Raw genomic sequence first — 27,681 nt, forward strand, 5'->3', positions numbered from 1 at the left:
AAGGGAATACCTCTTCAACTATTGTAATTAACTGATTTGGTTCAAAGTCAGACATGTCCGCATCAGGATGAATTGTCACAACTTTGGTGATCCCTAAACCTTTCACCACATCAAGGTTTTAGTTTATGACCAAATACCTGCAAAACTAATGTAAGATGACATTTATTTTGGTGAAGTTTTAGTTTGTATATCACCTTCAGTTATGTTTATGGGAATGGTTTACATGATTTCATTCATTCTAACTAGCCAAGCTGTACTTGCAAATGTTAGCATGCTAACACACTAAACTAGGATGGTTCTCAACATCAACATTATACTTGGTAAACATCAGCATGTTAGCATAGTCATTGTGAGCGTGTTGAGGTTAGTAGTTAGCTCAAAGCACTGCTGTGCCCATGTTCAGCATCACACAGCAAGGCTAGCATTGTTGTGGACTAGTTTTGTAGTAGACCTAATATGCTGCGTACAGGTAAATTGCCAAGGTAATGACTCTGTATATATGTAAATAATGTAATGTAAGTGATAGTTTGTGCAGTGATTACATTTGTTCAACCACAATACTGAATCATTACTTTATTTATTTAAAAAAATACCAACACAGACATATTCCTTTTCACAGATAATGTCTGCACAGACACTGGAATATGTGCCAAGTTTGAAAAACGTTCAACTATACATCACTGTCATCATTACTAAAATGAATAATTAGTCTTTTAGTTTCTTTAGTAACAAGCCAGATGCTGCTAACATGACCTGCACTGGCTGTGTGGAACAGCACTTTGTTTACAACCTCTTAGTAACTCTAGAGGGGTCACTTCTATTGACCTTTAAAGGGCAGACTGGATCTGGATCACTGTACCTGTTAACATATATATGTGTGTGTATAATATTTTTCTTCATAATTGTGGATATACAGTTTATAGTATATACAGTTATATATATAGATATATATATATATATATCCATCCATCCATCGTCAACTACTTATCTTGTGTACAGGTTCGGGGGGGCTGGAGCTCGCGGAGCGCTTTTCTCCCTGTCTGCTCACCAGAGCAAAGAGCAACCCCGCGGGGGCTAGCGACTACGTTGTGATTTTAAGAACGTTCCTAAGATCGACATCTTCCCCAATAGTAATCCGCATGCAGCTATTAGCTGTCCTCTTCGCTATGGTATTTGATTGCTTGTCTTGCTTTTTGTTCATCTACTTCTCCCACACACTGCATCCAGAGTAGTCTGCCTTTTTCAGACCATTCTCTGTAAACCCTAGAGATGGTTGTGTGGGAAAATCTTAGTAGATCAGATCAGTAGATTAGCTGTATTTATGTTTACAAGCAATTGAACAGGTGTGCCTAATAAAATGGCTGGTGAGTGTAGATTATAACGTCTATTATTAAATTTAAAATGACTTTAAGAAATATATTTGCATACATTTTTCAATATATGAAAAGTGTAATATATTAATACATATTGTATATTTTCAATAGTTTTGTATATATTAATATTGTATTTATTCCATTTATTATTAACCATATCAGTCAATATAATATATTGACAGTTCATATATAGTGAAATAAACTTTCTTTGCTTAAGGGGCTGGTGGGGTACTGAAAGGAATAAGGTAAGAGTAAAAGGCCAAGGGATTTCCATTTGAACAGGAGTGCTTGAGTCTTCTCTTGTTTTATCAGAGAGAAGAATGTGAAAAGTAACTGATATCCAGCTCACAGGACAGGAGTAAGAGTCTACAGCTCAGTGCCCATCCAGACATGTTATCATAAAGTATTATATTACCAGTCCAGCTGGGAGATGATGCTCAAAGCTTCAAAAACACCCAGGATCTACTCAACATCTGAAGGTTTTATGATTTAAGTTTTTCCTTTTTATCCTTTCTGTAGCTCCTGCTGATTTATCCTCACAGCATAAAAGAAACCATAAAAAGAGAGGTTGGGTAGCTGGGGAAATACTGGTGTCAAACAACACGGCATCGTTGCTCAACAGCCTCTGGATCTGTGTGTCCTAAAACCTGACTCTGCTGTTGGCTATCATATATTTTACAAAGGTTCAAACATTTGCCAAACATCCAGCCAAAACAGACACTATGTTCTGTCTGTATATCTTCCTGCCTGCCTGTCTCTATAAAATCTAAACTGGACTGAAAGTCTTAACATTTGTAGTGGCAAGCTGAAAGTCATATATAACTGGATGCACATTCTTCCCATTGTGTATTAAATAAAACTTCTAAACTTAACTATTTTAAGTCATCTGTGGAGGCCCTCTAAATGTTTGTGTATTGTTGGTCTGCTGATGAGCCAGTACTGTGGTCCAGACTGAAAAATCTAAAACAAATGATTGGACAGGATTGCTGTCTAATTTGCTGCAGATATTCAAGGTCCCCAGAAGAGAAATCCTAATGCCTTTGGTGATGCCCTAACCCACCATCAGGTCAACATTTTATTTTGTCCTGTGTGGAGGATATTTCTCACGGGGCTTAATTCAGGTAACAGGACAGGTGAGGCAGGTCACCACAAGTGTATGTTGACTGACCTTCCAGCTCTTGTCCTGCCTCTGTCTCACTCACTGTCAGGGTGATAACAGCTGGACTGATAAGGGAGAGACTGTAGTTCAGGCGTCAGACTTCAGTGTTCTCTGGGAATCTTATATGTTCACAAGAACTTAAAAAGGCCTAAACCTCAAATTTTACCCTGCCAATCGTATCCAGGTAGATAAATAAATCAGTCGGTGTGTTTCTGTGGTTTGTCACAATGTGCTGACTACAAAGGTCAAGTTGTTATGGCCTTTTTGCGGTGAAAAAAGTCCATATTTTGCTTGGTTAAGGTACTGTGACGGCCCCCTCTTCATACTGCTATTCATATGCTTTCTGTCTCCAGGGCTGCAGACCTGATTGGCAGAGTAATCAGCAGCATGGGACACACCTGGGCCCGGTGTGCCCCATGCATATAAGCCAAAGCAGCAGTCAGTCTTGGTTGGACCTCCTCATCTCAAGGCTTGATATTTTGTGTTTGGTTTCTTGTCTTTGTTTTTATAGCACAACATCCATGCAGCACGTGCTGCATGGATGTTATTTGGATGGATTTGTTATTTAGTTTACCCGTGTCTATTGTTTTTGTTACAGTCCAAGAGCTGGGCTGTGACAGTACATACACATGATCACTACTGTAAAATAATATATTTATATAAAAGTATAAAAGTAGAGTTTTTTTTTTTTAATAATAAAAATCAACAAGTCAACTATAGCCCATCTCTAATGTGATAGTCGTGTTCCAGTACAGTCCTTCTCTTTAGCACCCCCAGTGAACATTTGTTTCTCAAAACTGTGGCAAAATGTACCTGAGGGTACGTAACTGTAGCGCTGCAAAAATAGTCAGAGGTACGTATATCCCATGAGACCAGGTTGTTCATATCACATATAAATGTAGTTGCTACCTCTGCTGGACATTCCTAGCTGACTAAGGAGACCTCTGCATTGCTCTGAAATAATTGGGAGAAGTCTTAACACTGAGGAACATTTATATATGACATTTATTCTTAATTCTAAGAACAGAATTACTTTACTTTAAGATTCTGAGGAGCTTTATACATTCTACCAGCTTTTTTCCCCTATTTCCAGGAAAAAAACCTAAAGTAATATCCAAAATGAACCAGGAATAACTCCTCAACCATTTGGCCTAGATAAATAATTAAATTCTGGTCTCAACTGTAAATGAACCTGTTTATTTTGCTATTAAAGAGTAAACGGTAATGCAATAAAGGATAATATATTTTCATCCTCACCTGGTATAAAATGTGTAATTTAATAGCAATATCACCATCATTCAACTCATTATAATGCAAGTGAATATCTTCTAATACACCTGAAATACAACTGTAATTGTAAATTTGATGAAAATAAATTAATATACAACAGTTATTGCACAATTATAATTTATACCAGGCAAATGTCCATGTTTTATGTGTCCATATTTACTGTTTATATGTTCACTGGTATGGGGAGTTTTCTTCAAAACACTATTTCTGTCCATACAACCACGTTATATATATATATATAACATAAAGCTTCCAAAACATTGAAATATTGATAAAAACAGAGAATATTCATCAACATTCCTATGACTGAATGAACTCCCATGCTTTACCGGCCGGTAACTTGAGTCAGTGGAATCCTAGGGCTGATAGTGGGCTCTATCTCTTCGTCTTGAGTAGACAAATCATTTGGTATATTGGATGTCTGTCTGTCAACGATAGAGAGCTTAGAGGGATTGTGCAATATCCAAAATGGCGGCCAGAATTATTTTTGTCAACAACTGAGATGTTTTTGGACTGAAAACAGCGAAAACAGCAAAAGAAAAAGTCAGCGGTTGAACCTGTAAATGTATATTGTGTTTGTTGTTATTATCCGGCTAATAACTCACAGCTGGAGCTGAGCTTTCTTTAGAGTGGTCGGATTGAGGTGTAGGATGAGAGGAGTGATTTCTGGAAGGCAATACTGCAGCCATGTACAGTGATTACAGAGCGATTTATGTTGTGATATAAGCTCATTTAGATGCTTGGTGTTTGATGTGTGTTTGGTGTGGATAGACAGATGGTTGATTTAAGAGTCCAGATGAGCCTCCTAGCCGGAGATGGGGACTCGAGTTAGAGATTCGGACTCGAGTGCAACTTAAGTCGCACACACAGTGACGTCAGACTCAACTTGAGACTCAGACTTGACTTGGACTCGAGATGTTTATTTTTAGGAAACGTCTGATGAGTTTGCTGTTACTCCCCTCCCTCCGTTACCTATAACCTGCCTACATAACACTATCTGCTGCGCGTTGCCACACATGAGAGAGAACAATAAACACACGCAGCTGCTGTGCTATTCATCATAAACTTTGGCTTTAAAACTTCATACAACAAGACCCAAACAAAGAAGCGCTGAACGCAAAATAGGTTAGTAATCTGAGATTAGTAACCATGTTTATCAGCATTGGCCATCTAACGTTAGCTTGCTTCTTGCTTCAGCTATGACCTACGAGAGGTTTACTCGGACTGTCGTTCGTTATGAAAAGATGAACGAGCGTTTGTTTACATGCCAAACTTGTGGTGGTCGATTAACGTAATCATTTACGTCCCGCTGGCTGCCAACACATTTGTTATTAACGTCTGCTGCGAACAGGTTACAGGTTTATTGTTGATCATGTAGCCTTACAGTTTTATTTTAAGTTACATTGGTTTGAGAGTCTGGGGGATGTGTGAAGTAGTTTAGAAGCTGTCATTAACTGCATTGCACATTATGGTTGTGCTCTGTAAGTTAAAAACAGGTTACAGCTTTATTGTTGACCATGTAACTTTACAGTATTATTTAGTTAACTTTACACTGGGTTTGAGAGTCAACAGGGTTTGTTGACATACAGTAGTTTATAAGCTGTCATTAATTGTAGACGCATTGTACATTAGTCTGCATGGTTGTGCTCTGTAAGTTAAAAACAGACAGATTTATTGTTGATTATACAACGTCACAGTTTTATTTAGTTAACGTTACACTGGTTTGAGAGTCTGGGGAGTGTGCTGACTTACAGTATTTAATAAGCCGTCAATAATTGCATTGCACATTACATGGCTGTGCTCTGTAAATGAAAAACAGGTTAGTTACAGAATTCCTTGCAGTTCCTATGCAGTTTTATTAGCAACATTGATTGATCGCAGCAGGTAATAACCACGAGAGACTTGAGACTTGACTTGGACTCTTGCTCAAACACGTGAGCATCTCTGCTCCTAGCTTCACGGAGGTGTGTGGCATGCATAGGGTGAAAATAATACACAAATGGATTTCTCATTTTCATTTTTCAAAAATCAATTTACCTACCCCTATACAGGGCAGGGCAGGGCTTTACAACACTGTGTCCACATTCTGTGTCCATGTCAGTTCATCAGGACTTCTTCTGTACAACTCTATTCCCTAAGGCATGGGCACAACGAAGCAACGCTGCAGCTCAATATTCAGAGCGATTTTCTCCAGCTCTTCAGTTCTGTGAGAGCAGTTGGTGTTGGTCAATCTTCTAATGAAGTGAGGAGGCAGGGCCTTGTCCATATTAAACCCTAATGTCCACCAGGAGGCCTGTATTGGTTATATCAGCTCTAATTTATCTTGATGATAAGGAGCTGGCGTGCCGAGACATGTTTTGTTCAATACACATGAATTTACAAGATACAATAATTGTAAAAGTGCGTCTTTGTCTTTAATTTTTTCAATAGTTTAATTAATTTACCAGTCCACCTGGTCATCGCTCACACAGCAACCTATTCTGTAATCTCTCTTCACGTGTTTGATCAGTTTGTCTGATTAAACACCCACGAGTGAAACGGGGGATAGAGGCTTTCTGAAATGAACGCATTGGTGCTTGTGCCTGCAGTATGTTTAACTAAGAAATGTCACCTTCACTTCTGACCTAATCACTTTTCAGTCTGATGTCCCTTTGTGTGGGGAGAATTAAAATGCTGGCAAAGAGGAATACATCATGAAAATAATGAATTAATACCAGGAGAACTACTGACAGCAGATAACACTTTGGAAAAAGGGTCCAAAACATATGCTCAAGTATGGATGAGATGTGATGATTTGATGCATGTATAAATGCATGTATCATGAATTCATGTCGCTCACTATTTAAATGATCAGGTCACTGTGAGTTTATAGAGTCCAAAACCTCATAGAGATTTATTACTGCTTAATCAACCTTAATGGCATCAAATAACTCATTAATCAAAGTTATAGTCAGATGCAAACATCTACGTTCACCACCTAGTTGCTAACTTTGTCTGTCTGTAGTTTGGTGATGGCCACAGGTAGAGTATGGTTGGTTTGTAGAGCTTTTATCTTTCCAGAAAACTAAAATATGAGAGCGGTGAGAGTCAATCATAACAGTAAAGTTGCAGCCGGAAAACCAAAGAATGGGCTGAATGATGCTAAAATGCTCCACAGAGTTCTAGGGGACCTGCAGAGTTGAGCGATGTGCGTTTCTCTGTGTGTTTGTCACTGTGAGCAACCCATCCATCCATCCATCCATCCATCGTCAGCCGCTTATCCTGTGTACAGGGTTGCGGGGACTGTGAGCAGCCCCTTTCACATAAATGTAGCCATGTGATCCATTGTTTATTTTAAAAACATTAATTTTAGCCACTTAAGCATGTGTCATGTACCCTTATTATTACTATAAGAGAGGTAAGAGAGGTGTGTCGAGAAGTTTGGGAATAGCATGTTTTAAAACTAAACTCCATGACTTCTTGTAGCGTGCTGGGAGTTAATTACTACATGACTGATTACTGCTCACATAAGTATCATTCAAATATTATCTTTTACTTTGGCTTGGTACCCCCAAGCTACACATATATGTATAGTATGTGCAATGCCAGCTTCTCAGTTATCTAGTTATTACAGTCATCCACTAACGTTAACTGCAGTCGTAGTCACCGCCAGCATCCAGGCTTTCCTCCTTATTCATTATAGATGATTACAAACCAACAAAACCTGTTTCAACTCCAACCAAACAACCAACTGAAAAATAATTTGGCCGAGAGTTGTTGTTATAGTGGGTTTTGTAATCTGTTTTGTTATATTACAGTTTGCTAAGATGTCCGTTTTGGTATATATAAAAAAAAAAACAGTGAAAATGGACATTGCATATGGAAGCTTTCTACAAAAGTAATTGTCAAATGGATCAGTGGGGAACAGTGGGACTAACATTAGTCCAGTCTGAGGGACTGATTCCAAATGCCATCTACTTCTCATTAGAGGAACCGGCAGCTGTTATCTGTTTTCTCCCAGCATGCAGTGAGTCTGATTTCACAGCAGCAGAGGACTCTCAGCTCACTTCAGAGGACAGCGTGAATTATACTGATCACTCAGTTTCTTATTTTGGAGTACTACTTCAAACCTGCAGTTACGGTAGATTGGGCTGAAGTGAAAGAATTTCAAACCGATTAATGCTGGATATTCACAATATTTCGTATGAGCATCTGTCCACCTGATAAATGTTTTTCATAAGTTTTACTGAGCTGATTGGGTGTCATATTCATTATAATGTTGAATATTATAAAATATAATTTTACACTGTCATATAGTATAATTAGGCCTATGTTTTTAGAGATGTATTTCCTTTCTGACCATCTCTGCTTTCTGTTCCCTGGCCATGATGAAAACTAGATGAAAGCAATAAAGCTGTACTGTAGGTTAAATGATACAGTGCTCAAGACCAAAAACAGGTACATTTGTCGAACAGTTGGTGAATAAAAAAGTTCTATCTTACAGCAAAATAAACTGTGTCATGAAATAATGTGGGACCTTAATGTACTGGGAGATGAAAATTACTATAGCCTGTCTGAAAGGATAGATCCAGACAGACCACTTCATCCCCAGGTTTTCCACATCAGTCAGAAACATATTGTATCTATAGTTTTGGACATAAACAAATCGCAAATCACTGATCTGGACAATCCATTAGACATTTCCTGAAATATTATTATGAAGGAGTATAGCTGTTTATGTGCAGTACATGTGTTTTCCATTGCTGAACTGAAGGGCTGTGAAACCTCCGTGGTAGCGGCTGCAGTGTTTCATAACACAAGAGCAGAGAGGCTGTAAATGAGGAAAACAACACGTGTCTGAATTGTGTGTGTGCTTGTTAAGTACTGAGGTCAATATGCTATTTTGGTAACACAATATACCACGCTTGATCACAGGGTGGCACTGTCACCTAGGACCCACTACAGTTTGAAAAGTAGCACCAAAATAGATATAGATTATAGCATAGCCATACTGTTTTTCATAATATTGCTGCTGTGATGCTGCTCAGCCCGTATACAGCACACCTTTAACACATATAAAACTAAAGATTTTGCTCAGCTACAGATAAAACATGTCCCCTAAATTAGTATTGTCATTGCACAAGGAACAACTTTTAAAAATAATTCCAGTTGGATCAATTAAAAGACAAGTACAGGCAGAAGTATACAGATCTAAGTCACAATAGTACACTAAAAATACTCTAAATACTAAAAATAGAATAAATCCTACATTTAAAATATTAAAATTACACTGAGTATTACCACCAAAATATATATATATGTAAGTATCAAGTTAAGGTACTCATGCAGAATGGCCCCTTTTACAGTGTCACGTTAAGTTATTATAATGTTATATATTATATTATTAGATTAGTATTACTGACGCATTAATGTGTAAGCAGCATTTTATTGCTTCATGTACTGTTGGGTTATTTAATCTGTAGCAATGCATCATATAAACTCATGATGTGTTTTTATAAAAAAAAAATGCAATATTTTCCCCTGAAATGTAATTGAGTAGAAGTCTAAAGTAGCATGAAATGGACAGGCTAAAGTCAAGTAAGTACCTGAAAACAGCACTTAAATACAGTATTTAATGTAATTTTAATTTACTCAATGTATATACTTAGTTACTTTCCACCCCTGAGTACAGGTTTTTTTTTTACTTTACATATTAGTTTTTAGTGGCCAGCGCACCCTCTTCCTCCCTCGTTATCCTCCCTTTGTGATTCGATGGAAGCCATACTGATTCTGACATTGTGTGTCCTTTGCGATTCATCTGAGCTGTCAGGACTGGCTCATCTCACTGTCTGTGCTGCGCAAGTAACAAGCTCGAATCCTGTCCATGTGACAGGAGGGAGAGGCGCGCCTGGCCCGAACATCATCTGCAGTCTGGCTACATCCTTCATCTCTCTGCCCTCCCCTGGTCTCTTTCGCTGGAACGTTTTACTTGCAGTCAAATTTATATTCTTTTTTTTGCACGTTTAATCGCTTTATGTTTGCAAATCGACAGGAAAAAATGTTTTCAAAGCAGATGGTGTCGGGGGTCTTAATATAACCCATACAGTCAGTCCATTCAGTGTTTATGACAGACACCTGACTGTGAGGCCTTATGGCACTGCTTCACTAATTAAGCTTAGTCTCAAACTCATTCGACCCTCTGGGAATAACACAACTGTTAAAGAGAATCAACATGATGAGCCTGCATGCTTGTCACCCAGCCTTCAGTGAACTCCTCTCAGTTTTAGCATCTGATAGTGTTCAAACAGTCAGATCACGTCTGACCGTCATTTCTATTTGAGAGACATTTAATTAACTTATAACTAAGAGATTGCTACTGTTTGCACTGAGAAACTTAAGATACATATTCCATAAATAGGATCATTCTTACCTACAACAACCCATATACTTCAACCTGCATTCCGTGTTGGTTTTGTTGTTGTTTTTTTGCCCACTTGAGGGCAACACAACAAGCTGGATGCTCAACACATCGCCTTAAAAAGTTGATATGGGGAACATGTTATGGTCTGTTTTGGTCTCCCCCAACTGCTAGTTTCTGAGTCTGTAGTTTGTGGTGTTGCTGTATGGGCAGAGTATTTGAGGAGATAAAGCGCCTTACGGTGATGTTGCCCCCTACATGAAACTGCTCATCACAGTCAGGTCCACTGATCACAATCATGTTACCCTGTCAGCCAGAAGAGCCCACAGCACTGTGTCCACCCTCTTATTCAACCTGATTTTTATTTGGATACTTGAACTTTTGCTTTGCAAAATCATCTCCACTAGAAATGGCTGGACGTACAGATTAAAACACTGCCTCCGATTCTCATTGTTTGCATTCAAACTCTGTTTCAGGTGTTTCTGGCAGGTATGCAAGGAGGAGGTCCAGGAGAGAAGAGCATGCATACCTGAGGCACACAATGCTGCAGCTGTATAGATGGGTGTTTATGAGGATGTAGTTCCCAGCAGGGCCGTGAACCAGCTCATAAATCCGGGGATTGAGACTGCTTCTGTGGATTGGATTTTGGTTTGACATTCAATCTTTGTACTTGTACTGTGCCCAGGAAGGACATCAAGCTGGAATCTTGCCTTGTCCCTGTGACAGTGGCTAGACACAAAATCATGAAAGCTGTGCAGCCCAGTATCACAGCCCTGGAATGAGGCCTACTTTTTATGAAACTTTTAATGTTCAGTTTAGTTGACACAGTGTCAGAGAGCTATGAATTTACCTGCATGGTACATTTTAAGACCATAGTTCATGATGTTTTCTTGGAAGTTACTATGTTAAAGTGTCCTTTATATTTGTAATAAAATAATATACAATAACACACTCTCACCAAAGGAAAAGACTACTGCTCTGAGTTCAAGTGTTATTGACATTGTGTCTCTCCTCATACAGTGACAGACATCTCTGTGTTCCCATATGCCGCAGACTCCTAAATAATGTAAGGTTATTTCTAGATTTTTGATCTAGCTTTTCAAATGTCAATACTAAAATCTGGTCACAACATTTTTTATCTTCATGTCATCATTTTTTTCTCCAAACTACAGTCAGATCAAGGTGTGCACGTCTCAATCTTAAATATTAAAGCTTGTTTCACTGCAGTGTCTGCAGTTCATCCACCAGGTGTCACTTTCTTTCAGTCCATATATAAATGATTAAAGTGGTGGAGTAGCACATCTTCAGCATCTGTAAGAAGAGTTTTTTTGCTCAGATCTGTACAGTGACCACTGACTGATTGCTTTTAGCCTCCGTTTGTGGTAACAGATTGAACACTGTACACAAAGTACTATAGTGCCTCTCCTTGGTCCATTAAAGTGAAAAACATTTCAAGTAATGCAAGTGTAAGCAACTGAATGCATTTAATGAAATACAGTACTCATAGAAACAGCTGGATTTCATTTACAGTTCAAAGCATAAAGCACGAAACATATTTCAAGTAAAGTCAAACTAGTTGCATGGAGACTTCGTACAGCCACATGTGGCAGCTTTGAGGCTTTTCTCTATCATGATTGCACACCTGTAGCAACCAGCGGATTCCCACAGAAATCCAGTACAATCTGGGTAATGCTAATGCTGTGGATGTCATCTGTGTATGACTGGTCGTTTTTATTAATATGGGTGCTAAAAACACAATGTATGTATTAAAGTGAAATTATAAAGAGCCGTGGAAAACCCTCTTCAACCAAATTGAGCCCATCCTGGATTTACACTCATATTTGTGCAGTCGGGCACTTTGCAAGATAATCCCAACTCTGCAGGCCAACAAATCATGTCAAATCCTCTCTGAGTATTTGTCATGTTTGCGGCTCTCATAGAAGCAGTCCCTGCCCCGAGGCTTTCATTGCTGTTCATCATTGGATTTCACAACGAATTGTCATATTTTCCCCAGCGACCTCCAGTGTGTTTCCATGACCCTTCAAGCAGTCAGGTGGACCACTTACATCAGCCAGTGTGTGTCTGCTCCTCACAGAGCACTCGGTGAAGAACTTCTCTCTCGTAAATCCCTGCTGGACCAGTCATTCTCAGGGCTATATGTATGACCTTTTCACATCATCATCTGGGGAGGTATTCTTTAGGAAGTCTGCTGAAGTTCCTGCTCTGCAGTGCCTGGTCAACGGTTTGAATGAAGGGGTCAATCATCTGTCTCATGTCAGGAGTAAATGGGTCAAAGGAGGGCTGCTGGGCCCCCGAGCGTTTGAAATGCCCGTCCTGGTTGCTCTGTGCACAAAGCAGCCTCTCCTCAGTCATAGTGACATTTAGAAAGGCCGTGATGAGACGGAGCTGAGGGAGAAGAGCCCTCTGCAGCTCCTCATAATGGACCACCAGCAGGCGGCGTCCAAACTTCAGCCAGCCCAGAGCGTGGGACGCCCACCAGGGGGCGTAGCTGGAGACAAATTCTGGCCAATCTGCAGGTGCAAGAAAGTAGAGTTAAGGATGATTTAGAGGACAGTGAGTTCCATCAAGCATCATGTGATTGTCAATATCATGCCTAGGTCTTATACTAATTGTTAAATAATAATAATAATAATAATAATAATTCTTTGTACAGAACTTTTCAATACAGGAAACAAAGTGCTTTACAACAATCAATGTTAACAAAAAACAAGTTGTAAAAAATTTTCATCACACAGTGGCTTACAACAATGATTATCTTAAACATAAACAAGGCAATAGTATATAAATAAAGGGGAAATAAAATACGCCTCACACAGTGGTTTACAATCAATAAATAAAACATGACCAAGTCAATATACAACTAAAGGAAACTAATTATGAATCACACATTGAAAGCTTTGTGTAGAAGTTTGTCTTAAGAAGTAAGTTTAAACCAGGAACAGACTATCTGCTAGCCTGAGCTCCTCTGGTAGATTGTTCCAGAGTGTAGGAGGACAAACAACAGAGGCCCTGTCTCCTTTGGTTTTTAGCCTAGACCAAACCCTAGGACCACATAACTAGACACATTTCTCTACATGGGGTTCAAAGCACAAGTCTTGGTCAAAAACTACCCCAACATTTCTGGCTGAGGATTTAGCTTAAGTTGCTAGTTCACCTAACTTTGATATGATTTCATGATTTCATAACATGATATGATTTCTATTTGCTGGGGTACTGAGTACAATGACATCAGATTTGTGAAGGGCTGACTGCTCACCGGCTCTGATATAGAGCTGTGTGTCATTGGCATAAGTGGAATTGTACAATTTATTTGCAGATAATATTACTGAGGGGGAGCATATCAATGGAGAATAGAATGGTACCCAGGAATGAACCCTGAGGGATGCCATAGAGCAAGTTTGTGGGGAATGAAACTGAGCCTGCCACAGTGAAACATCTGTTAGAGAGGTAAGACCTGAACCAGAGAACACAGACTGTGTCGAACGATGCGCTGACATCCAAAAGAACTAGAATGGAGCCCTCACCAGCATCTTCAGTCAACAGAAGGTCATTACACAAGAGCAGACTGAAATATTTTGAATATTTTGTTGTCAAATATAATAAATAAATACATAATTGCCACTAATGCCACTAATTGTTTGAATGCAGCTTTTTCTTGGACTTTAGATAAAATTATAAGTTTGAAACGGGTCTGTTTCAAATAATTTAGACCCCTCCATTTTGAATAATTCAAAATGGAGGGGTCTAAATTATTTTTTTTTCCAGAAAGCTTCAACCAGAGCAGTTTTAAAACAAGCGGAAACGGAGGCGGAGGTCAGGGAGCTATTTTTAACAGTCAAGATGAAAGGGCCAACAGTGTGCATAGTCTCCTTCAGTAATCTGGAGGGGACCACATCCAAGAGGCAAGTAGATGACCTGATATGGTTAACTGTATCAATAAGGGCAGAGAGAGACATTGAGCTGAAGGAACTGAAGGATACAACATCACATGATATGCTGGTTAATGGCTCTTGGAGAGATCGGTTGCGGGGCCAGCTGCTAACAGACTGGGATGTGATTTTTTTTTCCAACTCTGATGAAGCTTAATCATAGGGTGAAGAGTAATATCCTTTACATCAGAACCAATCTTCATCTCATATAGAACGGCCAACAAAATATTATAGTATATTACCTGAATACAATCATCAACTGAACTTCATACCTAACACAATTTGATAAATAAGATGAATGCTGCAATATGTTTTCCTGGTCTGTGCTTAACGAAACTCCTGCGTCTCTTTTCCACTGTGATCGTATATTTATGCAACAGATGTAAAAAGTGTATAGCGGTTTCTCAGTAGTATCTTTATGGCTAAGCACGGTGCCCTTAGCAATACAACCATTTAGTTGAACGTTTTACAGTGTATACTGAAAGAAGTTGGCATCTTTTAAATTATACTGCATTTTCAGTTAATTAAAATAAAGAATATTGCCAAAGCAATTGCCAAAATGTATCTTTAATAGCTCATGCTGCTTCATGTGAATCAAGTAAATCTGAGTGGAGATGCGGGACAACCCTCTCTAAAAGATCTAAACAGTTGAAAGGAGGTGATAATATTTTGTTGGTGCAGTAATTAAAACCCAATAAATTGCCTTAACCTACTATATACATATTGTACCAAAGCCAAATGTGGATGTAAGATTTAAAAATGAAACCACTCTTTAAAGATGTATTGCAAGAATCTTTGCAAATACTTTATAATTATTTAACAGACTTAGTGGATGGAAATCTCAAATGTTCCTTGCCTGCTTTTGGCAACAGAGAAATCACAGAGGAATTCATACTGTGCCACACTGACTGACTGACCGACTGTAATGTTAATACAAAGTAAAGTGAGGAAGGGGATCAGTAGGGGTAGTAAAGGCCGTAGTGGATACTGCTGCTTGGAGCTTCTTTATTATATCAGTTTATTCAGCACACCTTTGTTGTATTTCCACAAAGAATTCTGGTAGACATGAAAAGGTTTGCCTCTCCAAGACAGGTCCATTTGGACATTTTTATTGGACTTATTTTTAGTCCACAGAAGACAATCAACAAATGTTTACTATGATTCAAAAACATTTCACTGTCCACAAATATGTATATTTACGTTTGCATTGTGTAAAATCACATCTACAGAAATACAGAGTGATTTGTACATGTGAAATTGACACTTCCTGTCAGTATGTGAGCCACGTTACATTTGTGACTTCCCTTTAACACATTTGTGGTATTTTCCCGTGTCTACAGCGGAAATCTGTTAAAGAGGTGATATTTTTGGCTTTTCCCCTCTCCTTTATTGTGTAATCTCTCTTTTTTGTGCATGTAACAGGTTTGCAAAGTGAAAAAGCCCAAAGTCCAGCCCAAAGGGAGTTCCCATCTCCCGCAGAAAACTCTGCTCTGAACTGCTTGAAAACAGCTCGTTTGTAGTCCAGCCCTTCACTTCCTTTACTTGTGACGTCACAATGAAAACGCGTCATAAAGCTTGCCAAACGGCTAGCGGGGTCAGGCACGCCCTCAAACCAAGCTAGTCTGTGCAGAGGCCCTCTCGACTCGCCTTTGTTTGGTTTTCCATTGTAGAAATGTTGCACCTGTACCCGCTTCCAGGTACTTTTTTTTGTATCACCTCACCTCCGTCGAGGTTCCAAGCGAGCTGAGGGATACTAAAATGTAACGTGAAAACACAACAGACTGCTGATTGGTCAGAGAGAATATTCACTATTCACTGCATCATCATTGTGTGCCCCCAGACAGAGGTCTGGCGCACGCAACAGCAACAGAAAGTTTTATATTTTACAGTTTTTGTATGGAATTTCATCACTAAATCCACTTCTGAGAAGTTTAGATTTCGAATATTGACAGTACGATGTGATGGCTGAACAAAAATGTGCTCGAATATTTTCGGAGTTGAGGAGCTCTGCAAGTGGCTGTGGGGGAAGCCTGCGCCAACCGGCGGGAGGAGCGTGTGAGGCCGGCCAGCCGCCCGCTCACAGAGCCCTCTGCTCCCGCCGTCACACAGACCGCTGCAGCAACAATGGCAGAGGAAAACACATCTGTCTTTACATTCATTTTCACTTAAAAAAGAGAAAGCTGTGTTAAGTCGTGGCAGTTGTGTGTGGCGTCGCTATGACGACAAGCTATGTACTATCTCTGGGTACTATCTGCAATGGAAAACGGAGCAGGACCGCTATGGTAGTATTTTTCGGCAAGGCAGCATAGATCATCAGAACACCGGCAACAGTTCAACGTTTAGTCCTAAAAGACGATGCAACTCCAACTCTGTTTGGGCCTGGAAATTCACAATCACAAACTGTAAGTATGCTTTACTGTGAATTGTATTTAATATAAACACGGTAATGTAACTTCTCAGACTGTTCAAGTGCGGAGTTGTTGTAAACATTGGCTAACACAGCTAAAGTTATAGCTATAATGCCAATGTTACACCTGATGTGAAAGCTACTGAGCAAACGTTCAAATTGTTTGGCCAATTTTTATGTAAAATTGAGTGGAAATAGTGTTTTTAAAAAATAGAAATTTTTGTAGTGGTGTATGGTAAGATGCGGAACAATGATGTTGTGTGGTTATGGACCATCTGCTAGGTTACGGTCGCAGTCTGAAGCGTCCTTGATTTGGATCACACTACCTTGTTCCTTACGACCCGTCCTTCTCTGCTTCTGATTGGCTAGTAGTCCTTACCTGGGAACTGCGCATGTGCAACTCCCAACAAAGATTTTGTACAAGTAAGATGCATCACTCTGTAGCTCAAGAGCGGAGCGTACAACACAGGGTGAAAGGAGGAGCTGCAGCAATGTGCAGTATGAGAAAAATATGGTGTTAATATGGTGAAAATTAAACCATATAAACCCCTAAATAAGATTTTGAACCTGAAAATGAGCATGATACCACCTCTTTAAAAGAAATGAGAGTCAGTTTACTAGCTCCACCAGCAGGTGGTGGGAGCAACATTCCCTCACATTAGTTGACAGGATTACAACTACCTAGGGTCGTGCTTTAGGATGCGGTTCGTCCTGGTCATCTCCGTTTAAATGTGCTGTGCTGTGCCTGGTTCCCCACAGTTTTCTAAGTTTGTGTTAGCTTTGGTAGTTAGATTAGCCCACGTTACGTTACAAGCTCACGTGAAATCATTTCGTTCAAGTCGAGAGATTTTATGGATTTCACAAAAATTGGTAATTCGTACTACAACTGGAACTAGCCTACCTATCAATTATATACCTTTATACATTTACCAAAGTCAGGTGAACAGTAAACATGTTTAGCTACATGATTATGTGTGTGATACATTATGAGGGGGGAAAGTAATAAATATTAATTGATAAAAAAGGAGGTGATGAAAATGGATGTGAAATGAAAAATAGTGTGATAAATATTCAAGTGATTTGATTAATTTTAAGTCGATTGAATTAAAACAGTAGTGATAGCATTAAAACATAACCATTTTTATTCATCAATCAACATTTACAACCCAAAATTGGCATTCATCATTTAAAGCAGGTAGCCTCAAGGGCTAAATTAACAAAAAGTTGATAATAAAAAGGAGGTGATGAAAATGCGTGTGAATTGAAATGCAGAGTGGTTAAATTTAAGGTGAATTGAAATATAAAGTAATAAATTGTCAACTGATGGGATAAACTTTATTTACCATTCATCGTTCACAACACCCCACTCTTGTTCATAGTACAACGCCAAGCGGGAAGCTTCCGGTCTACAATATGAAGCCGATGCGGAAGTCCCTGAAACCTGCATTCTATTGAAAATCCAGCAGGGGGCGACTCTTCTGGTTGCAAAAAGAAGTCTGGCTCCATTAGAAATAATGGGAAAATGAGGCTTGTTTCCTGCAACTTACTGCTTTGCTTTAACTTTTATTCCAGGACTCCAGGACCTTGTTTTAGAAAGCAGGCTCAACAAGCTCTAAGATTATCGCTGAGCTTATCCTTATCAATACATTTTATTCAGTCCAGCTCATCCATCATTTACCAGACTGGAATTTCCCAAATGAATGATAAAGTGCAGGAATTCTCTTATAGCCCATTGCATTTTAAATATGAAGGCTATATTTACTCAGCTGTAATCTGACGGGACAAAGTGCAGGTGGCAATAACTGAAGATGAAAATATGGATCAAACAGACCAGACACAATTTTGTAATTTGTAAATGTCAGACCCAGTAAGCTATTAATGTGTCTATAATAATTAATAATAATTGTCTATAGGTACAGACTGAAATTCAGAATTCTATTTTACATAAAGAAAAATCTTGCTCATTTTGTAGTCAAAATACTTTCAAAATCTCATTTTTGTTTCTCATATTTGTTTTAGCTCAGTGCGACTTATCACAATTTGACAGTTGATTGTTCATTGATCAGTTACAGCTTCATGGACCTACAGATAAGTTTGATTTAAACAGTGACTACTGCAGTTGTAGCCCACAGTAAGTGGTAAGTAACGGTTAATAACCTGACAGCGTCAAAAGGACAGTGCAGCCTATAGCTTTTAATCTGAGGATGAATCCCAATGACCAGAGATTGCTGTCTGTCCATTTCAATGACAAGTTGATCATAAAGGCGGGGAGGGTTAGCTTCACAGCATCATCCAGAGTTACTGATTTAGGGTTTGTCTGATTTCGGTCTCTGGAACAGAAAACCCAGAGTTTCCCTCATCTCTGGCTCGACATACTCAGAATTTTTACGAACTCTGCTTTCCGAAACAGGGCCCTGAACACTACTGATTTAGGACTCTGGGTTCCTATCCACAAGTTCTATCATTGTAATTACCTAATAACACATAATTTCAAGTCAATAATGGAAATAAAGTGGTGATCTAAACTTAAAAAATATGTCAGTTAACAACTGTAAATTAAAACATTAACATATTTTGCATGTATGTTAGTGGAAAGTAAAAAATGAAAAGCTGATGTCATTTACTGGTTTTTATTTGGAAATTTCTTTGAGACATCACTTCCACTGTATTTTCTCAAAACCTGGACGAACCACCACCAGAGGTACAGTAAATGAGAAACGTGTGTTGTTGTGATTAGGGTGAAGAACCCTTTAAACATTCTGTATTTGTTGTGGTTACAGATGGCACCACAGTGGTTTTTGTCTGTACATGACTTTACAGAACAACGTGAGAAAGATGAAGGATTTTCTGTGTGGGAGTGAATGGATTGTTCAAGTGCCATTCAAGTGGGATTTTAATACTCACAAATGTGACAATTCTCAGTTGCTGCTTTTCATGAATACTGCCTTTTTGCATTGCTACTCAATAGAAAAGCTTTCAGAGAGCAAATGTACTTTATGTTACCATGTGATAAAATCTGTAATACTCAAGAGTGCAGTCTTCACTGTAAATATGACAACTTACCTCCTTCATGATGTACTCACAGTCTCATCACAGAATGCCCTCTGGTCTACTGTTACTTAACATCAACAGCAGGACTTTATGCAGCAGTAACTGCAGCATCTTTCAGCAGAGCAATAAAGCACTCAACTCATTATCTCTTTATGGATTGGATTGTATTACCTTTGCTTTGCCACTGTACATCTGTGGCGTGGCCTAAATGTCCGGCACACTTGCGGTTGAATTCAGCCATGAGGGAGCGGTAAGGGTTTCGAATCAGCAGGATGGCAGAATCGAACATCTCAATTTCTTTCTGACCGCTCTCGTGGGTCTTTACGCAGATGCTGCGGCCACTCTTCCAGTAGTCCTTCTCTCCTTTGAAACCTGGTGCCAATGAATAAATGAATGAATAATGGTCAGCTGCAAGGCAATCTTTCACCAAGCACTCACTCTAACACCCATCTGAACGTTTGTGTGGCGCCCTCCCCCACCTCTGTTGTACAGCGTGCCGTCGAAATAGAAGCTGCCAGTGTAGTAGCCGGTCACGAGCTCAATCAGGTGCCGTACCCAGGTGTTGCCTGCGCCGGGAAAACTAGAAAGTGCCACCAGGGAGCTGGACCTCTGAGGCAGAAACATCCTCTCTTTGCACCTGGAGTCTAGAAGGACAGAGTTTTTGTCATCAGTCTTAGTTTTTAAATGAAGCAGAAATGCAGCACATCAGAATATATCAGAAGGGGAAAATGCAGAGAGAACAAAAGTAACACAGAACAAGTCATATGTGACAAATCGGGATGAGTGAAAATATATGATTTTGGGTCTGATCTAAGTTTGGAATGAACACTGCTTTCAAGAGCAATTCCTTCCTCAATCAAGTGTTCTTTCCCAAGGAAACGACACAATATTCATGGGCAGTGTCAGGGAGTAGGCTAGTTTTATCAGAGGTTATTTTTACAGGCCATTTTACAGGAGGACAGACAGGCTGGAACTCTAACTGCTGTGTGTGATCCGTAAAAATTACTGACATGGCAGAATAGGATGGGATTAAAATACAGACACGGTCTGGTGATTATTGCAATGTCCCATCTCCCTCAGTAGAACCAATCAGAATGAGGCTTTACATGATTGGAGTTTTAAACAAGACCCTGTCACATGCATATATGATTGACACAGGGTTGTATCTGTCTAACAAATATCTCACCAAGCACAGGTGTGTGATACACCTGGTAGTGGTCATGCTCAGTGGGTGATGTGGAGGTGTTGGTGTGGTTCAGACCAGCGTTCCCCACACACTGCTGGTTGTCAGTCTGCTGGCTGAGACTGAAAAGAGAGGATGTCCACGTACAGAAACAGTGGGCCTTCTTGATCACGGCCAACGGGAGCTCCTACAAACCAAAAGCACAAATGTTCCACGTGTTTTTCTATGACTCATCTTACTTCTTTTCTTTACGAAAGACTTACGTTCTACCCAAGGGTGATGTGTTAGCTCATTTCAGTAGGAAAGTGTGTATCACATCTACACTCCACGCTTCACTTTTGGTCATTATCTTTTCTCACTTTTCCAGTAGCAGGAGGTCAAAATGCTCAATGTCAAAGCATGAGTACAGACACCGCAGTGAAACTTTTTAGTTAAGTTATGCATAACCACACATACATGCACACAGACCGCATTGTCTGAATAAATTACAATGTAGTCACCGCCAAATGATGTGCAATATTTCTACCAGGCATTTCTGTTTTCAGACGAGACACAGCTGCACCCAGTAAGATCTTGGTGCAGGATCCAGACTATCTACTCCTCATTAGATGCACATTAAACCTTAAATATTCAGCAAAATCCAGGGAGCTCTGTGCTCCCACATGTGAACTCATGGGAGTGGAGACATCTCTCTGAGCTATGGATTTTCCTCTCCTGGAAGTGGAGAGCCGCTGGTAGCATACAGAGAGCTATGTGCAATAAATTGATAATCAGGTCTGTAATTTCAGAGAAATAATACAAACCTTATCTGTGCAGGTCTCGATGCAGGACTGTGTGGTTAGGTTGGGCTGAAAGGAGTTGATGGGGAAGGTGCTGATAGTGCTCTTCTGCAGCTTGAAGCAACCTCGGTAGTGAATGTTTCTGACTGGAAAAGGAAAAATACACATGCAAAAATAGTTGCTCGCTAGTGGCTGGATAACAAAAATGGATTTGGTAGGATTGGGATTGCTAACTGCATTAACCAGCATTACATAGTATTTTCATTTATTCACTGAAAAGGGCAAATAAAGGGTTTATTCTGAAATAAACTATCGGATTTAAAATAAAAAAGTTATTCGACATCAGGCTGAATTTAAATTACCAATAAATCCAAATTATTTCTGCCCTAATTACATTCCTATACTTAACTGAATTCTGGTGTGTAATATATTCACAATTCAGCTGCAAATCTCCGGAGACACCGAACCTTCCAATCATGAATATTAATACTGTATATGATATAACTTCTTACATAATATATTTGACCTTGCCAGAAACAGTAATGTGGTGCATATCCTCAAAGAACAGACAACAGTTTTTGTAAGAGAAATGTTCATGTATAATCAGTCTGTTGGATTTTTATGAAGTGGTTTGGATTATAAATACACAACAATACACAATTCTGTGACAACTGTGAAGTCACAAGGGTTATACTGACATGTTCCTTATATATCTTGTTCTTTTAAATGAAATGTACAGCTCAAATCATCATGGTGCCTCACAAACTATCTGTGACATGGCCTGTGCAAGCAGACAATGTGTATACACTCTCTATAAACTCCACAGTTGCCGCCTCAGAGAATATTCTTTAACAAATGGCATCAATCAAGCGTGATTTTATGCAAAAATGCACCTGTTTAATCAGCCTAAATCATGATATTTTCAGCCACAGATAAATTTAATGCCCTAGTGCAGTGGGCGCTGCAGCACTCTGGGGTGTTTTGACAGACCAAGGGTATCAAAATGTACAGTAAAGAAATGGGAACATATTTATATTATGTATATTCCATTTCCCTGTATCTAAACAGAAGAATAAACTTTCAAGTCACCATGTTATATTATGCAGTAATAGCACAGTCTGGACTTGTGATCGCAGGTTACGGTTGGTGGTTGTCGTAGCAATGCAAGACGCTTTCCGACACTAGTTTTTCACGTCCACATCAGACAGATATAACAACTATTAAAGCAGTGATAGAAAGATTTATTTCTTTAACTCAGTCGTCATGACAGTCTGAGACAAAAACTAAACCGTACAGTGATGACCACTTTGCTTACAGTTTTTATGTGGAGAGGAGAAGTTAGCTGTCCCACAACAGAACATAGAAATTTACTCAACAAACTAGCATACTTGTTCAGTGTGTTCTGTTTGCTAATATTATTTCATTTTCTTCCGGTCATATATTTAGCATTTTACATCAAACTGAAAACATTGTCTGTATGTGTTGTTTCTTTTAAAAAATGTCTATAGAATGTGTTATCACAGGAAAAAAAATCTTAACTAATCATAACTAAATAGGCTATAACAAGGAGAAAAACAATCAGTATAAAGGGATGTCGTGGTTTAAAAACGTTTGGTAACCCCTGCTCTAGTGAGTTATTCTGGCAGCAGGATGGTGTATGTGGGATAAACTAGAATGCTCATGTTCATGGTAATGAAGGACAATGTCAGTCATTGCAACAGTGTGGCTCATAGATATGTGTTTAATGGTTTTTGGACAACAATAGAGCTCAGAGGGACACAATATATGAGGGTTTACAAGGAGGATTAGAGATTAATTCAACATTGGTTTTAGCCAGACTCATCATCGTGTGAGGACTGCACAGTTTTTTTCTGACATCGCATTCTGTAGACTGATTTTATCTATTTAAGTTTTGAAGTTATTTCTTCACTCGTCTGTGAAGTCACCCACAGAGCAACTCATGCAGAGAAGAAATAGCAAACAGTCCTATGTCCTCCCTGAGGGAAGTTGACTCACATTTTCTGTGACCTGGCAGCTGCTCCTCCACCTTGTAAATGGAGAGTCGGCCCACACCGCCACAGGGAGCCCCCCTCTCACCCCGACACACCAGACTACAATCCTCCTCAGGAGCCCGTGGGCTACTGATTCGGTTCCCACAGTGGCATTCAGCACCATACTCCAGACCTGCAAACTGGTACCCACTAGCCACACACACACACACACACACACACACACACACACACACACACACACACACACAGAGCCATGTGTCACAATCTTCAAATACATTCCCCAGACCCTTAAACACCACAACTACATGCATAACCCTTACCCTAACATTAATCTGATTCTAACATGAAACCTAAAACCAAGTCAAGTATAGTGGAATCCGGGTTTTTGGACTATAGTACAAATATAGTAAAACAAGCCCATACACACACACAGACAGACACAGACAGACAGAAACATAAGCCATAACCCCCAGCTATTGCCCTCAGGCTAAGCCACCCCACAGGACATTCATTAACATTTCAAACTTATCATTGAACTCAGACTTCTTAGCAGTAAAGCTACAGTATAGTCTCTCCCCTGTGATATTTATCAGCACTTCTCCTTCCGCACTCACCTGACTGTGTAATGCCTTTTTCTAGCTGATCTGTCGTCATCTCTGATCTGTTCTTTACATATCAAGGCTGTTGTGACTCATCCTCGCTCTTTATCCTCTCTCTTTGGGACAGACAGAGACCTCATCAAAAGTGACCTTTTCATATATGTCCTTTGAAGCTTCCTCATAAATTGCCTTGACTTTTTACTTTTTTACTCATCGCGGTAATTGGCTCTCTCAGGTAACGAGCACGAGTGCTTTCCATGTGGATGGGGTGGTGGAAGGGCTCAGTGGGCTTTAGATGTGAGCAGCAACTCTCAGTCTGACTGAATCCATCTGTCCTCGGCTGTTCTGTTTCAGCAGGGCTACGCTGCTTCTTTGCTGGTAAGATATTAAAAGGAATTATTCAAGATGGTCATTCCTTGAGTTTGCTTTGAAAAATCCACCTGTCTCTGCACATTTTTTTTTCTCTCTCAGCTTTGGACAGCCATTTGAATGCTGCAACTTCAGCTTGCACTGACCCAATCAGAGATTTTCACCCCCAGGAAATATCTCACCTCTGGCTTATTTACCAACTGCTGTAGTCAGCTCATTAAGCTTTCTAACACACACACACCTCCCTCCTTCCTTCTGCAACAGATCAAGCCTTCTGTCCTGCTCTTCACTCTCCCCTCTCTCACCCCCCTCATCTTTTACTGTCACCCAGCCACCTGGCTTTCCGCTGGCTGCAAACACAGGAGGCATTCATGGAGGAGACTGAGATCCAAAGCATTTACTCAAACAGCAGGCCTTCTGTGGTCCCCTCACAGGAGCCCGTCGCAAACGCATTACCTTTCTGAGCAGGTGTCTTGACACAGAGAACTGGTCATTTTGCGCAGGTCATAAAGCATGGTCCCTCCCAGTGCCCGATCACTGGCATTGTGCAGAAAGCAACCGATGTAGGTTCCTGCGTGTGTAAAAAAACCCAGAGAGAAACAATTCAGATTGATAAAAAATCCCTGTAAAGGGCACTCAGCAAGTGGACACAATTTGGAATGTGTGTTACAATAACATTTTGTGCTCAAATCATTTGTGAATTAATAGTTTTGTTGTCACGAAAAAACAGATTTAGATAATAAGTTAATCTTCAGTTTGTCACATGTGAGGAACTGCCTCTTTCCCTTTCTTTGATATGATGGTACATTAAATTTGGGCGTTTGGGATGGTGTGTTGGACAAAGTAAAGCAATTTGAATTTGTCCCCTAGGGAAACAGTAATGGGACTTTATTGATTACATGATTCGTCAAGCAAACTAATTGACAGTTTAATGAAAATAATCATCGGTTGTAGCCCAATAACATGAATTACCTCAATTTGAAGTCGATTTTCATGTTTAGTCTTTAAGCTAGATTCTGAGCATATTTACACACAAAGGAAAGAAATTTTGAATAAACTACTATAATAATTAGAGTTATTCTGATGCATTTTGTGTTTGCAAAAATTGGATGCATGTGCGTGAGCATAATACACACACTGACAATGGATACTGACACTGTCCTCTTTAAGTTGATTTGGACATAAACCAGACCTACTTTGTCTTTAGTCTGGCACAGGCAAAATCTTTTGGCAGTGCCAAAGAAGCCTTTGCATCATCACTTACTCACAGTAATTATACACACCAGCGTGTATTGTGAGCCATAATATCCAACTAATTTATATTATGGTGAGGCCTAATTTGTCATCCAATAGAGATGATTCCCATTTCTACATTACTGTGAACCTGTTTACTTACACTGAAATCACCCCTGGAGAAAGAAGTATGTTACACATAACAGGCTACGACAGACTATTATGATGGGCTGATAAGATTAAGGCTTCATATAAAATATCACCTAAATTCAGTCTTTGATGTTATCCTAGTCTTTGCCACACAGCTACATCAAACTCTACTCAGCTGACACATAAATGTTTTCTTTATAAATACCAGTCTGTGTGGGGAGGGTAGCATATGCATTTCTTTTGTGTGCAGACTTAATTTACATCTTGCCTCCATGGGTCTGAGACTGTATTTTTAGATTATATGCTAGATGTTTCTACAGGTTTATGCTAGAGGTTTCTTCAAGAACTGTATGTTGTGAACGGGAAGATCAAGTCTATCTTGAGGTGCATGTAGTGCATACATATAAATCCGCAATGTTGGCTTAGATTTATTTCACAAACCCTAGTATGAATTTGTATTCATAGATGTTTTAAAGGTTTCAAGGACACTGGATTCAGCTTGCGTTATGTTTACTACCAACATAAAAAAGACGGAATGCCAACTACTCAAAAAGAGGATTTAAAGAGTGTTGGAGGAGATACAAGCTACCAGGATTGAAGAGATGTGGCAGCAAGGTGCACAGACAAGATGGAGGCAAGCAATGGACCATGAAATCTCTGGCAGGCCAAGCATCACCATATCGAATTTGTGATTCAATCAGTCTGTGATGTCCTCTGAAGCCCGTCCAGCCTGTTGTGCTGGGGCGAGGCTGAGTCACCAGCTGCCTGTGCCTCAGGAGACAAACACTGGAGAACACCAGCAGCTGCTGCCTGAAAGCACTAAGAGACTCGGGCTGCCAAAGTCTGTGGCAGGAAGCATCTCAAGAGGCATCACCCAAGGTGGGTTCCCCCCTACCCTACTATCCCACTCACCTACCCAGCAGGGCAGGTCATTCTATAATCAAAGTGAAGGAGATGCCCCAGGCAGCTGCAGCTGAGGGTTAATGGAAGGAAGCAGCCCAAATTCCCAGACATGATAGAAATGACTGCACTTAGGCCTGACACCGTGTCGCTTTCTTAAACACTAAGACAGATGGCTGTGCTGGAGCTGATTCTTCCCCACAGGATTGGATGGACAAGGCTAATGACAGGGTGGCCAAGTTTTAGTGCATGTGCCACTGCTATGGGTAGCATGTGCACTGTGTGTGTCCGTTAAAGTGGGCTAAAGAGGGTTCACAGTCCTGCTGCTGCGTCTATGATATCTGCAGCAAAGGGTCTCAGGACATGGTAGACTGACCTAATAAGTTGTGGTCAGTGGGGATCGTCTCAGCACATTAGCAGATAGACATTTAACCAAGTTTGGTATCAGATGTTGGGGATATATATATACAGTGGGTACGGAAAGTATTCAGACCCCTTTAAATTTTTCACTCTTTGTTTCATTGCAGCCATTTTCCAAAAATCAAAAAAGTTCATTTTATTTCTCAGTAATGTACACTCAGCACCCCATCTTGACAGAAAAAAACAGAAATGTAGAAATTTTTGCAAATTTATTAAAAAAGAAAAACTGAAATATCACATGGTCATAAGTATTCAGACCCTTTTCCGTGACACTCATATTTAACTCAGGTGCTGTCTATTTCTTCTGATCATCCTTGAGATGGTTCTACACCTTCATTTGAGTCCAGCTGTGTTTGATTATACTGATTGGACTTGATTAGGAAAGCCACACACCTGTCTATATAAGACC

General features: G+C 39.7%; 1 protein-coding gene across 1 annotated transcript in view; it reads right to left on the bottom strand.

The window, feature by feature from the left end:
* Positions 1-11,806: 11,806 nt before the first annotated feature.
* The window catches only part of wscd1b (WSC domain containing 1b), a 22,283-nt gene continuing 6,408 nt past the window's right edge, over positions 11,807-27,681 (bottom strand). The window contains exons 2-8 of the mRNA XM_046039746.1: positions 25,026-25,140; positions 23,606-23,790; positions 21,614-21,735; positions 20,814-20,997; positions 20,107-20,271; positions 19,799-19,999; positions 11,807-12,750 (exon numbers count right to left, since the gene is read on the bottom strand). Coding sequence (XP_045895702.1) covers positions 12,398-12,750; positions 19,799-19,999; positions 20,107-20,271; positions 20,814-20,997; positions 21,614-21,735; positions 23,606-23,790; positions 25,026-25,140 — 1,325 coding nt within the window. The 3' untranslated portion in view covers positions 11,807-12,397. The remainder of the gene's footprint in view (positions 12,751-19,798; positions 20,000-20,106; positions 20,272-20,813; positions 20,998-21,613; positions 21,736-23,605; positions 23,791-25,025; positions 25,141-27,681) is intronic.

Source organism: Micropterus dolomieu, linkage group LG23, assembly GCF_021292245.1.
Source record: "Micropterus dolomieu isolate WLL.071019.BEF.003 ecotype Adirondacks linkage group LG23, ASM2129224v1, whole genome shotgun sequence".
In the NCBI taxonomy this organism is placed as follows: domain Eukaryota; kingdom Metazoa; phylum Chordata; class Actinopteri; order Centrarchiformes; family Centrarchidae; genus Micropterus; species Micropterus dolomieu.